Here is an 11,958-nt window from a genome sequence, read left to right as displayed (position 1 = left end):
TTGAAAATGCCTTTTCTCTGCCAGTAGCCAAGCTGGGTGTTCTCTCAGCAAGAGCTTCCTGGTAAGCACAGAAAGGGGAGACGTTTAATTAGGATTCTACTTGTTTACTCACTGGTACTTCAGCTGGTTGCTTCTACATTCCCCTCCACAGATTGAAGTCCTAGATATTACTGTTTGTTCAGTCACCCTGCCTCTGAAAATTAAGCTTTTGATTTCTAAAATACAATTTCTCTAGAAGAGAATCCTTACGAGGTGATGAAATAACTACCACTTTAGAATTGCCATAATGTTTTATGTTTCAGTTAGTTCCTTAATGTGAAGAATTAATTTTAGTCCCTTTAGATGGGCTTTAGAAAGTGTTTTTTGAGCATATGAAGCAAATTATCTATGATGTTAGTTTGGGAGAAACCCAAATGCAGATTCCACCTTCAGTTGTGCTGAAGCTGAAAGTGCCTTCAGAAAGGTGGTGACAGTGGATTGAATTGAAGAACACCCTTTACAACTCCTAGATTTACTTTGCTGCTGTTCAACTTTAATTTGGGTTTTTTTTTCAAAGCTAAATGTCCCCAAATTTTAAAAAAATAATTGAGATAATAAGGTTTTGGTGAGGAAAAATCTTTCTGGAGGCTCTAAGCTACTCTTACAAGAGGAATCTTTCACTCTCTGTTCCAAATGGTTGTGTTAACCACTCTGGCTTTTCAGGCACGGCAGGGTTTTGTTAGAGAATGAACTTCCCAGGTAAGAACCTTTGCTTGAATAAAATAATCAGTTCCTGAGCCTTTGTAGTTCAAATACATCCACAGGACAGGCTGTAGATTATCAGGATGTTACTGATGACCTGAACAAGACTCTGGGTGTCTGGGTCTGTGTGTAGAGCTGAATGCAGTATTTAGTGCCAAACCCAAACTTGTCTGTTATTTGGTCTTTTTAATTTAAAAATAAATAATATGTTCATAGGATAGAGGCAGTTTAACTCCAGAAGCACTGTTTTGCTGGAATCCAGTGTCCCCTTCAAGGAAGCATTGACATAAAAATTCCAGCCTGATCTCCTACAGCCTGTGTAATTATGAATTATCTCACACTTAGAGGTGTGGAGAAGGTCACACCAGCACAAATCATTGCCAAAGCCAACAGTCCAAACTGCTGCTCTGGGCCACCACAGGGCTCTGGTTCCACAAACACCTGAGATCTCTGCAGCCTGTGGAGGGAGTTCATAACCAGCTCCCCATGGAATGGGAGCTGCAGGAGAGGGTGTGATTCCTGCTCTCTGCAAAAGTGAAAGGAACCGAGCCCTGACTTGCACACTGAGAGCAGTGAAATCCAAAGGCTTAAAACAGCTCAAGGGAGTGAACTTCCTCAAATGAAGCTCTGTACAAGTGGTAGTACAATTGTCTGTTAGGGTGCTTTGAAATCATGCACATCTCCAAAAATCTGAATTCTGCTTTGAAAGAATAAAAAGGCTGGTGGTGTTGGCACCACAGACATTTCTTGTGGCAAGTCCAGCAGTGCACCCACGAGCCTGGTGCTGCCATTGTTAGAAAGGACTGATGCCCAGCCTGTAAGCTGAGAAGTGGCACTGCTGCCCTCTGAAAGGGCTGTGGAATCACTGTTCTGGTCTGGGATTCGGAGCCACAGCCTCAGTTCCTGCAGGGCTGTGTTTGAACCACCCTGGTAATGACAACAGGAGTTCTGTGAGATGTCAGAACTGAGGGAAGCAATTCCTGTTCTCTGTTCCCTTTGTTTGCAGACTTCGTGTGGCACACCCAACACTGTGAGTAATAACTTTTTATCTGAAGAAAAACATCCCTCACTCCCCTTTCCCTGATGCTTAATTACAATTATTTCAGCTCCAGAAACCTTCAGCAAAACATATTCCAAGCCCAGAAGGTGGCAGGCGTGGGATCAGTGCCTGGAGGTGACGCTGTTGGATGTGCCTTTGGGAGAAGCTGTAGCATTGCTTGTCAGCTTCCCCAGACAGTTCTTGTTTGGCAGGTTATTTTTTTCAGCTAAGTATCTTTCAGAGTGAAAGCTGAATTTTTCCCCAAAGAAAAAACAGTTTCATTCAGCTCTAAGAATTTTGTTAATATGAGTTAAGCTGTTTTCCTTCCTAATTTTGTGGTTGTGTCAATTGACATTGGTTTGTCCTTCAGAACAGAAGTTGAATGTCACAGCTTTACTTGTTCTGAAAAACCAAGCTTGGAATTTTTTTTTCCCCTGCACCACTGTGAAAGAAAGAGGTCGAACGAGGGGAGGGGAGGGTGGTTCACACAGTGTGGCAGCAGGAGCAGGGCAGTGATTCTGCCCCTGGACTCAGTGCTGATGAGGCCACACCTCGAGTGCTGTGCCCAGCTCTGGGCCCTCAGCTCAGGAAGGACATGGAGGGGCTGGAGCAGGGCCAGGGAAGAGCAGCAAGGCTGGGGAAGGGACTGGAGCACAAGTGCTGTGAGGAGAGGCTGAGGGAGCTGGGGGGGCTCAGCCTGGAGAAGAGGAGGCTCAGGGGAGACCTCCTCACTCTCTGCAACTCCCTGACAGGAGGGGGGAGCCAGGGGGGGTTGGTCTCTTTTCCCAGGCAACTCTCAGCAAGACAAGAGGGCTGGGTCTGCAGCTGTGCCAGGGGAGGGTTAGGTTGGATATTGGGAAGAATTTCTTTCCAGAGAGGGTGCTCAGCCATTGGAATGGGCTGCCCAGGGAGGGGGTGGATTCTCTGTCCCTGGAGGTGTTGAAGGTGAGACTGGATGTGGCATCAGTGCCATGGGCTGGGAACCACGGCGGGGTTGGATCAAGGGTTGGACTTGATCTCAGAGGTCCCTTCCAACCCAGCTGATTCTATAATTCTATGATTCTATGATTGTTGTTTGGTTGGTTTTTGTGTTCTTTTGTTGTTCTGCCAATATACATATATCCTCTAATAAAGGGCTGTTATCTTTTCTTTCTCCATATTTCCTCAATTGGAGCCTCTTAATTTCAGATTTACAATTGCTTAGAGGGAGGAGCTTGGTCTTCCTCACAACTCATCCTCCTTAGCAAAACACTTCAGTCTCATTAAACTGAGACACTGAAATAGCAAAGTCCAGCACTGAAAAAAAAACAGTTGCATCTGCCCACAAGAAACCTGCATGATCAGCACAAGCTGCCTCTGAGAAGTGTTGGAGTTTTCAATATGAACATTCCCTCCTGAAACTGTTGGTACTTGTTTGTGTGGAACACCCGGTGTAGCTTTATGGGACATGTAAAAATGTCAGCTTTGTCTCAGATATGCTTAATGCTTCAAACCAAAAAAACATCCCTCAAAATAGGCCAGAAAGGTGGTTCTGAGTAGAAGGTGCTGGAAACAGTCTTGTGTGAGCGTTTGCAAGAATGTGCAGTAGAATATTGAAGTTCTTGAGGGAAGGAAATGTGATTGTAGGTGCCTGGCACTCACCAGTCTGCCAGCATTCCAAAACCCAGAGAGGGAATGAATGACAGCATTAGAATTGAGGGAACTGACAGAACAGAGGGGAAAAGACGATGGATGGAGGGGGCTGCTGAGGCCAGACCCACCCTGTGTTCATGGCTCAGTGGAGGGGCTGGAGGGCAGTGCTGGCCCTGCATGGCCCATGGGACTGAAGCAATTCTTGTCTTGCCCTCATAAATTAAAACCTCACTTTTCCAGATGAGCAAAATGATTATCCAGGAAGGACTTGGGATACTGAGGATGCTTTGGAGATTATTAGATTATTAGAAAGTGAAGAGTTCAAAATTTTCAGATGTTCTCAAAGAGTTTAGTAGGAAAAGATTCCATTTTATGAAAGATCAGTCACTGACTGCAGAGAAAATCTCTTGAATCCAAAACAAGGGCAAAGGGCCTTGGGGGAGAGCTCTGGCACTTCCAACCAAAGCCAGAACTGGATCTTTGTAGCTCAGGTGAGTAAGGCAGTGATGGAGTCTGGGCTTTGCTTTGATAAGGATTGATAGTTCCTGTTGTAATGGGCTGGTCTGGGAACAAGCAAGTGGAATATCAGCCTTTGATCCATGTGAGACATCAGGGGCTGCTGAGTTAATACAGGAATTTGTTCATGCTGTAAACTTGAATTGTTGCACACAGGTTTATTTTCCTGGGGAAAGCACACATGCCCCAGGACAATAGTGGATTGTCAGGAGCAGACTATAATTAGCTGTATTGGGATGTTCTGACCAGTGTCTTACGATGCTGATTTGCTGGGCTGAGAAACTGCCAGAGAAGTTGGCAGGCTCTGAAATACAGCTTAGCAAAAGCCTGTCAGGATCTCTCCAAGTCACCTTTTAGCTGCACAGAAGTGCAACACATCTATTAAGAGAATTCTGTCACATTTGAAATATTTTTTGCGTGGTTTCCACTGCTTTTGCATTTGTGCTCTGTCCTGCTCTACTCCCTCCTCAAAAATAACTGCAATCTTTTGGCCAACTTCAGTGAGGAGGAAGATCTCCCAGACAGCTGAGTTAATCCCAGTTGCATGAAAATGAGTGGCTTGGTGGAGACAATAAATCCAAAGATTTCCTCTGCTTTAGGCGGGGATTGCCAAGGAAGTTTGGCTGGTTCCTGAGCGAGACAGGCCAAACACAGAGCTGTGGGCTGCACACATGGAACCTGGCGCAGCAACTGCTTCCTTCTGCTCAAGCAGTAGTTGGAGGACATAAATAGGAGCTAAGCCTGGGAAAGGGACCCTGGGGAGGGTGCTGGGGCAGTGGGCTCAGTGGGAGGGGGGAGCTGGGAAGGTGGGAAGAGAAGACAGAAGTCTGCAAGGAATCAGGATTTATTAGTTCCGCTGTGGATGGCTTTGCAGAGCTGGGGCCATGTGCCTGCCTTGGGTTTATAGCCAGGAATGGAAGACTTGAAATTATTTTTCCTGTTTAAAAAAAAAAGGGGGGGAAAAGAAGAAAGCCCTTGCATGTAGAAGATCCATGTAACTAAAGAAGTACTCTGTGAGGGAATGAGCCAAATTAGCTGAATACAAAGTCCTGTCGTAGGGAGAAATTAAGTGCTGAAAAAGGGAGTATTCTTTGAACTGCTGTTATGTTGGCTGATGGTAGCAATGAACTGCAGTTTAGCTGTAAGGAAAACAAATTCAGGAGGATAATTATGAACTGGCCTTCTCTCACACGTGCAGTTCCTGCAGCAGTGCAGGGCACTGCCTGGCTTGTGTAACAGCACACACAGGACTCAAACAGTTGAGGTCAGTTGTTTTCGCTGGCCCGTTTCGGCCGTGGAAAGAAAGAATGTAGTGAGTGTACTTCATCTTTTTTTAAAGCCTGCTAAGGGACCTTTAAAACTTTGCTTATAAAACATGGTTTATACAATTTTTTCTTCCTCCCCTCAGTTTCCCACCTCCTCAAAAAAGAAAGATCAGCTCTTTCCCTGCAAAGGCCTGTTGTAGCCTGTGCTCCATCTCCTGCTGTAAAACTCCTGGGTGTTGCAGGGCATCATCCCCTGCCCAGGCAGAGGGAAACAGTGTTTTCTGGCCTTCTGCTCTAGGCCTGTGTGTTTTCATGGCATTATTAGAAGACCACCACCTTTTTTCTCGGTTCAGGGCTTTTTTCCTCCCGCCCCGTTCCCTGAATAAATGTAGTGCCATGAGTAAAATAAACACTGCTGTCAGTCTCTCTGCATATTTTTTCAGTGTACTTCATTATACAGGATTCTTTCAAAAGAAATATAACTCACAGTCTTGGCTGGTTCCCAGCACCATTAAAGGTCTGCTGGCACTTAAGAATCTGAGGTTTTGCTTCTATTTTTCATAGAAATTCGTTTCCCCTCACTGCTCTGTAGAAAGTCTGCTGCCCTTCAGCCCAGCTGTGCCTGCAAGGTAAAACCTCCCTGGCACTTGCAGATTGCAGATGCCCTTAAAAAGTCTTTGGAGGTGAAAGGAGTCAGTGACTACCTCATCAGTGATGAAGGCAGGGGGAAAAAAGCCGACAAACTGAACCAGTAGCTGATACTGAATGTCAGTCTTTAATTCTAGAGTAAAAAATTAAAATAAGTTGCTTTGTGAATGGCTCACTGTTAAAAGCACGTAAGTCATGGTCATGTGTGCAAGGCAAGGTCTCACTGATTCTGAGACAACAACACTGGCAGTGTTACCTTTCTTGATTTTGTGGGGTTTGGGTTGTTTTTTTTCTTTTTGGTTTGTATTTGAAGGGGAAATACTGTTTCCTGATAGTGATAGTGAAGTTCCAGGAGTGACACTTTTGCCTGTGCCCTTAAAGGTGAAGCCAAGCCTGTACAGGTCCTTGGGCCAGTCCTGGGGTGAGTTCAGCTCTGCCTGTGGTCCCTGGGAGAGCTGAGGCTGCCCCTGGGGCTGGGGTTGGAACATCAGGGACACGAGTGTCCCAGGCCTGGAGGCCCTTCCAGGGCTGCTCTGTTTATTTTCCAAGAAGGGCTGGGATACAGGTGAGGGTGTTGACAGTGTGCACGGGCCAGTGCTGTCCTGGAGCTGAGGAGAGGAACAGACTCACTGACACCTTTGGTCACTGCAGCTGCACTTCTCTGACCAGAGTCCAGCCCCGGGATCCCTCTCTGTGCTGTCAGGTGTGCCCGAGGTGCCCTGGGCAAGCCCTCCCCTCTGAGCAGGGGCACTGCTGTGAGCAGGGGCACTGCTGTGAGCAGGGGCACTGCTGCATGCTCAGTGCAAGAAGCTCTCCCAGGTTCCCATCAGTTCCTTTCTGTTCCCTCAGTGGCAGGACGTGTCTGACTCCAGGCTGAGGAGTTCAGGTCTCAGGCTGTTCTGAGTGCCTTGGGCAGTGCTGTCCTGGGGAGCTGCTGGCACCTGCTGACACAGGAACCCTCTCACTGTCCAGCCACAGTTACAGTCACTGCTCGACTCCCCACCATTCCCCACAGTGTCCCTTCTTCTTAAAGTCCATGTCACAACTTGCAGCTCATTCTTGTTGTATTAATTCCTAACTCTGACTCAGCAAAATGCTTTGCCCACTTCCCATGGCTGCAGACTCTGAGTGTTTGTGCCACACTCCCACACTGTGGAAAGGGACACTTCACTGCACTGAGGCACTCAAAGCTACCAGATGTTTTCCTAAAGCAAGTTCTTTATTAGCTTTTCAGGGTGGGGTTTGGTTTTTTTTTTTCGCCCAAATGAAGAGCTGAGAAAGAGCTTCAGCATTTTTTTACATTGAGAAATTCGAGGGGAAAAAAAGCCTCCTGTGTGATGCCAAAGTTAAAGTCTAATCACTGCTCAGCTCTCTTGGAATTTGGCAGCAGACCAGTGCTCCTTCCCTTTGGTAGGTCATGTGGAAATACCGGAGCATTTCTTAAAGAACCTCTCAACTCTTTTCAGGTACTTGCACAGATGGAACTTTCCTGTTAGAATTCTAATGCCTTTTACATTCTTAACTACATTGAAACACCATTCCTAATAAGCACCATTCAGATCTACAAAATTTTATGTATAAGCATTAAAATACTTTTAAGTGTGTTAAAACTGCATAAATGCGGCTTTAAAAATCTGGTATTAAGTTGATATTCCTATTCAGCTGGAATAGAATCACACAGTTTTATCTTGGAAATAACGCTTAATGAAATGAACCCACAAGTAGTTCAGAAGTTTATGAGAAGCTGTTTATTAAAGGCTCTAGGAATAGCTGAGATTAAAGCTAAGAGTTCAGGGTTGCTTTGTTCGGTTTGATCAGTGAGAATACTTATGATTCTCTTTCCACTTCTTTTCATACCTGAATCACCACTTGATTTTCATTTCTGACCACTGTCCTGGAGATTCTTTCTGATGGGGGATTTTTATTTTTGTCAGAGCTGGCCTAACCATTCAGTAAAAACCCAGATCTCAGCTCATTTAATTACAGTGTCTATGAACAGCATCCTTGGATTTCCCCTCTCTGCCGTTTCTGCCTTGTTTTCACTCTTTAGCCCTAATTTAGCTGGATGTGAAGTCCTCTGTGATGAATTCCATGACCTGATTAGCTCGATGTGGTGTCTGGAGTGGTGATCACTGACCTGGTTGCCCACTTTCCTTGTCTCTGTAGGCACACAATGGAATGCCAGGCTGTGCTTGGAGAGCTCAGGAACTTGTAGGATAGGATCTGCCTTGGCTGGATGCAGTGACCTTTGCACTGGATCAATACTTTCATTTACATACTAAACATAGAGGTTTTTTCCCTGGGAGTGCTGCAGGGCTGAAAAGGTGCCACATCAGGCAGGAATGTGTGTAAAGGATTCTTTTGTTAAATGTTGGCAGGAACCTCTGGAGGCCTTGCCAAGTGTGTCCAGCCCACCCACCCGACCAGGAGGACGCCAGAAGCCCCTGGTTTGGCTGAGCTGTGCCCTCTCTAGAGGGTCCCTGACTGTGCCCACCTGGTGCCAAGGGGGCACCGTGGCCTCCCCTCGGAGCTGGGACAACCTCCCAGGTGTCCAAACAACACCTGAGAGCACAGGGAACACTCACTGTGCTTCCCTACCGGGGCAATTGGCTCCCTAAGGAACAGGGGGTTTGGTGTGTCTGCACTTCCCAGAACCCTCAGACTGCTCTGGGGATTTTAAATACATTTGAACTTTGTGTCCTCCATAAGAAAGGAAGAAGAAAACGAAGCTAAGAAAATGAAGAGAAAGAAGAAAACCAAGCTAACAGGAGGTTTGCTGAAGGGTGTGCAGGAGGCAGTGGCTGAGCCAAACCCCAGAATCAAGATCTCTTATCAGCCTGCCTTTTGTTTAAATCACTCAACCCTTTGTCCTTCGTTTGCCTCCTGCAACACTGCCTTTTGATTCTCTTTGAATATACTGATATGTTGTGGTTAGAACTGCAAAAGAATCACCAAAATAATATTCACTGCATGTTTAAAAAATGTTTTCTTTATTTTGGTGAGGATAATTTTCTAGAAGAGCCACAGCAGTACCTCAAAACAAATGCTAAATGTCTCTCTAGGTAAATATACCTGTGTTCCTGAAACAGCTGTGCAGCCACAAGTTATAACCCAGAGGTGCTCTCAGAAGTGGCAACCACCTACTATGATACTTCCTGCAAGAAGAGGAGCTTTGTGAGGCTTCTGATTTCCCCAGAGTTATACAAGAACTGAAATAAGAGACTGTAAAACCTGTTAGTCCATCGTGGCCAGCCCTGTGTCGGTGCAGGATTCCCCCTCACATTTATGATTTCATCTTGGTAGGCTGTTTTCATGTGACCACCCCTCCTTCTCCATGCCTTGCTCATGCTTTATTTTATTTATCTTTTATTTCCCTGCCACTCACCCTTCACCAAAGGGCAATGGTTTCCCTTTCTTAGGCATGTCTCCTCTTTGTCTTGCTTCAGAATATTGGCCTCTTCCAGCACCAGGGAGGCTGTGAAAGGACTTGTGTTGGCTGCACAGTCAGCTGTGTCTCCAGTTAACCAAGCCATGACTGGGAATGGTGAACAAATCCCCAACTTTTTCCTTGGTGTGCTCTCCCAGGCTGTCCTCTTGCCCCTACTCCTTAGGGGCTTTTTATACAGAGGCCAAAGGAAAGAAGAAACACATATTGAAATTAAAAATCATATGTTTGGGGCAGAACCCATGAAAAGAAGGATTAAAGAAGCTTCAAGAGAACTGAAAGGGAGAGATAAAGTAACACAGAGGTAACTGGAAAGAAAGTTCCAATGTTGACAATCTGAGTGTTCATGGAAAACAGAAGAACCAAAGACAGACTCTTTCTGGGAGGCCAGAGGAAGGTGCTAGAAGAGATAAAGTCCTGTCATGGGGAAGAGAAAACAGAGTAGACTGTGAGGGACATGGACAGGAGCAGGCTGATAACCTGGCAGATCACAGGACACAACACTGAGCGCTCTCATTTCAGCTCCGTCTGTGGCACAGCTGCATTTCACTCACCTGGATCTGCCAGGTCATGTTGCAATTTCTCCTTATTTGTGGTGACACAGCAAGAGAGAAAGTGCCTCCAAAAAGTGATTTAGAGCCATTAAAGACTGTTTACTTGGAAAACGTCACTATTTAGAAACATTTAAAGGTAGCACTGGTGGAAGAATGCTCTGGAGGTTTCCGCTGTTGGAAGTTCTGCGGGTGCGGGTCAGTGTAGGAGGGAGGCAGTGCCGGGCAGGGCACGGACGGCAGCTCGGGGCAGGGACTGCAGCTCGGGGCTGTGCTGGGGGCAGGGACTGGAGCTCGGCACTGGGACCGGAGCTCAGCACTGTGCTCAGGACGAGCTGCGGGTGCATTTCGGATGTACCAGCAGCGTCGGCTTTCGCAGCCTCGGCACCACCATCAGCGCCTGTAGAGCCCCGGCAGTGCCCGAGGGCCGGGCGGACACTGGGACCGTCCCCAGCCCCGCTCCTGTCGCTGTTCCCGGGTCAGGTGCGGTCCCTGCCCGTTCCCGCTCAGGTGCGGCCCGGAGCGGTGCCGTCGCTGTTCCCGTTCCAGGTGCGGTGCCCGCCCGTCCCCGATCCAGGTGCGGTCCCCGCCCGTCCCCGACCCAGGTGCGGTCCCCGCCCGTTCCCGATCCAGGTGCGGTCCCTGCCCGTTCCCGATCCAGGTGCGGTGCCCGCCCGTCCCCGATCCAGGTGCGGTCCCTGCCCGTTCCCGACCCAGGTGCGGTCCCTGCCCGTTCCCGACCCAGGTGCGGTCCCCGCCCGTCCCCGATCCAGGTGCGGTCCCCGCCCGTCCCCGATCCAGGTGCGGTCCCCGCGGGGCGGTCGCAGCTCAGGCCCCGCCCGGCCCCGCGCCCTCCGGGCCGGCTCTGCCCGCCCTTTCCGCTCAGCGCAGGGGGAGGAGCGGCCGCGGCGGCGCCGCTCGGAGCGGGGTGTGCTGTGGGGTCGGGACCGGGCTCTGGAGCGGGACCGGCATTAGGAGCGGGACCGGGGCCGGCGGAGCCGGGCGCGCCCCCGAGCGGCGGGGCGGGGACGGCGGGCAGGGCTCCGGGACATCGCTCCGCTCCGGGGCACCCCCGGGCAGCGCTCGGCTGCTCTCGCCGCCCCGGGACCCCGCCCCGCCCGGCTGCGGGGCACGGCGGCAGCGCCCGGCCCGGCCCCCGCTCGGCCCGGCCCGGCCCGGCTCGGGGCGGCCATGCAGCGCCCGCGGCCGTAGCTGAGCGCGGCGCTGGGCCGGGCCCGCGGCCCCGGCGGCCCCGGCACCATGAGGAACGGCGAGGACCTGGAGGGCTTCGACGGCGAGGCGTCCAGCGCCTCCATGATCTCGGCCGCCAGCAGCCCCTACCAGCCCACCACCGAGCCCGTCAGCCAGCGCCGCGGGCTGGGCGGCCTCCGCTGCGACCTGGACTACCTGCGGGGCACCCTGGGCAGGATGAAGGTGGCCGAGGTGGTGAGTACGGCCCTGGTGCCGGGCACCCTGGGCAGGGGGAAGGTGCCCGAGGTGGTGGGTACGGCCCGGGCAGCGGGAGGGCCCCGGGAAGGGGAGATGCGAGAACTCCCCTCAGGGACCCGCCCGGGCGGGTCGGGTCTGCCCGGGGTCGGTCCGGGGTCTGCCCGGGGTCGGTCCGGCCCTGCCGCGGGTCCGGGTGCGGGTCAGGCCCGGGTGCGGGTCAGGCCCGGGGTGCGGGTCAGGCCCGGGGTGCGGGTCAGGCCCGGGTGCGGGTCAGGCCCAGCCCCTCGGCCGGGCGCTGCAGGAACACCCCGCACACCGTGTGTGCCCCTGGTCACGGCCGTGCTACACAGACCCGCCGCCGCGGGGGTTGTACAGGGCAGGGAACTGCAGAGGCAGCTTCTCAGCAGTAAATACTGACCCTTCTCGCACTGTGGAGGGGCGTCGCGGTGTCCGGAGGCACCTCCCGGCCCTGCCCGGGTGAGGGTCCCCGGGTGAGGGTCCCCAGGTCCCCGCGGCGGGCGCGGGTTGTCCCTGGATCCACTTGGAGCTCACACGGCACTCGCTTCCCTGCTGCCGTAACAGGCTGGAGTTCTCTTCAGTGCGCCGAGTAAAAGGAAATAAACCCTTAAAAAAACCCCGACCATGAGACGTGCGTGTTCGTATTGTGAAATG

The 11,958-nt window shown here is 50.6% G+C and overlaps 1 protein-coding gene across 1 annotated transcript in view; it reads left to right on the top strand.

Moving 5' to 3' along the window:
* The first annotated feature begins 11,071 nt into the window (after positions 1-11,071).
* Positions 11,072-11,958, top strand: part of CMTM4 (CKLF like MARVEL transmembrane domain containing 4) — a 29,997-nt gene continuing 29,110 nt past the window's right edge. Inside the window, exon 1 of the mRNA XM_027718341.2 lies at positions 11,072-11,283. Coding sequence (XP_027574142.1) covers positions 11,098-11,283 — 186 coding nt within the window. The 5' untranslated portion in view covers positions 11,072-11,097. The remainder of the gene's footprint in view (positions 11,284-11,958) is intronic.

Source organism: Pipra filicauda, unplaced genomic scaffold, assembly GCF_003945595.2.
Source record: "Pipra filicauda isolate LSUMZ 115617 unplaced genomic scaffold, ASM394559v2 scaffold356_size1356884_pilon, whole genome shotgun sequence".
Classification (NCBI taxonomy): Eukaryota; Metazoa; Chordata; class Aves; order Passeriformes; family Pipridae; genus Pipra; species Pipra filicauda.
Note: the sequence above shows the minus strand (reverse complement) of the source record. Positions and strands in the feature narration are given on the sequence as shown.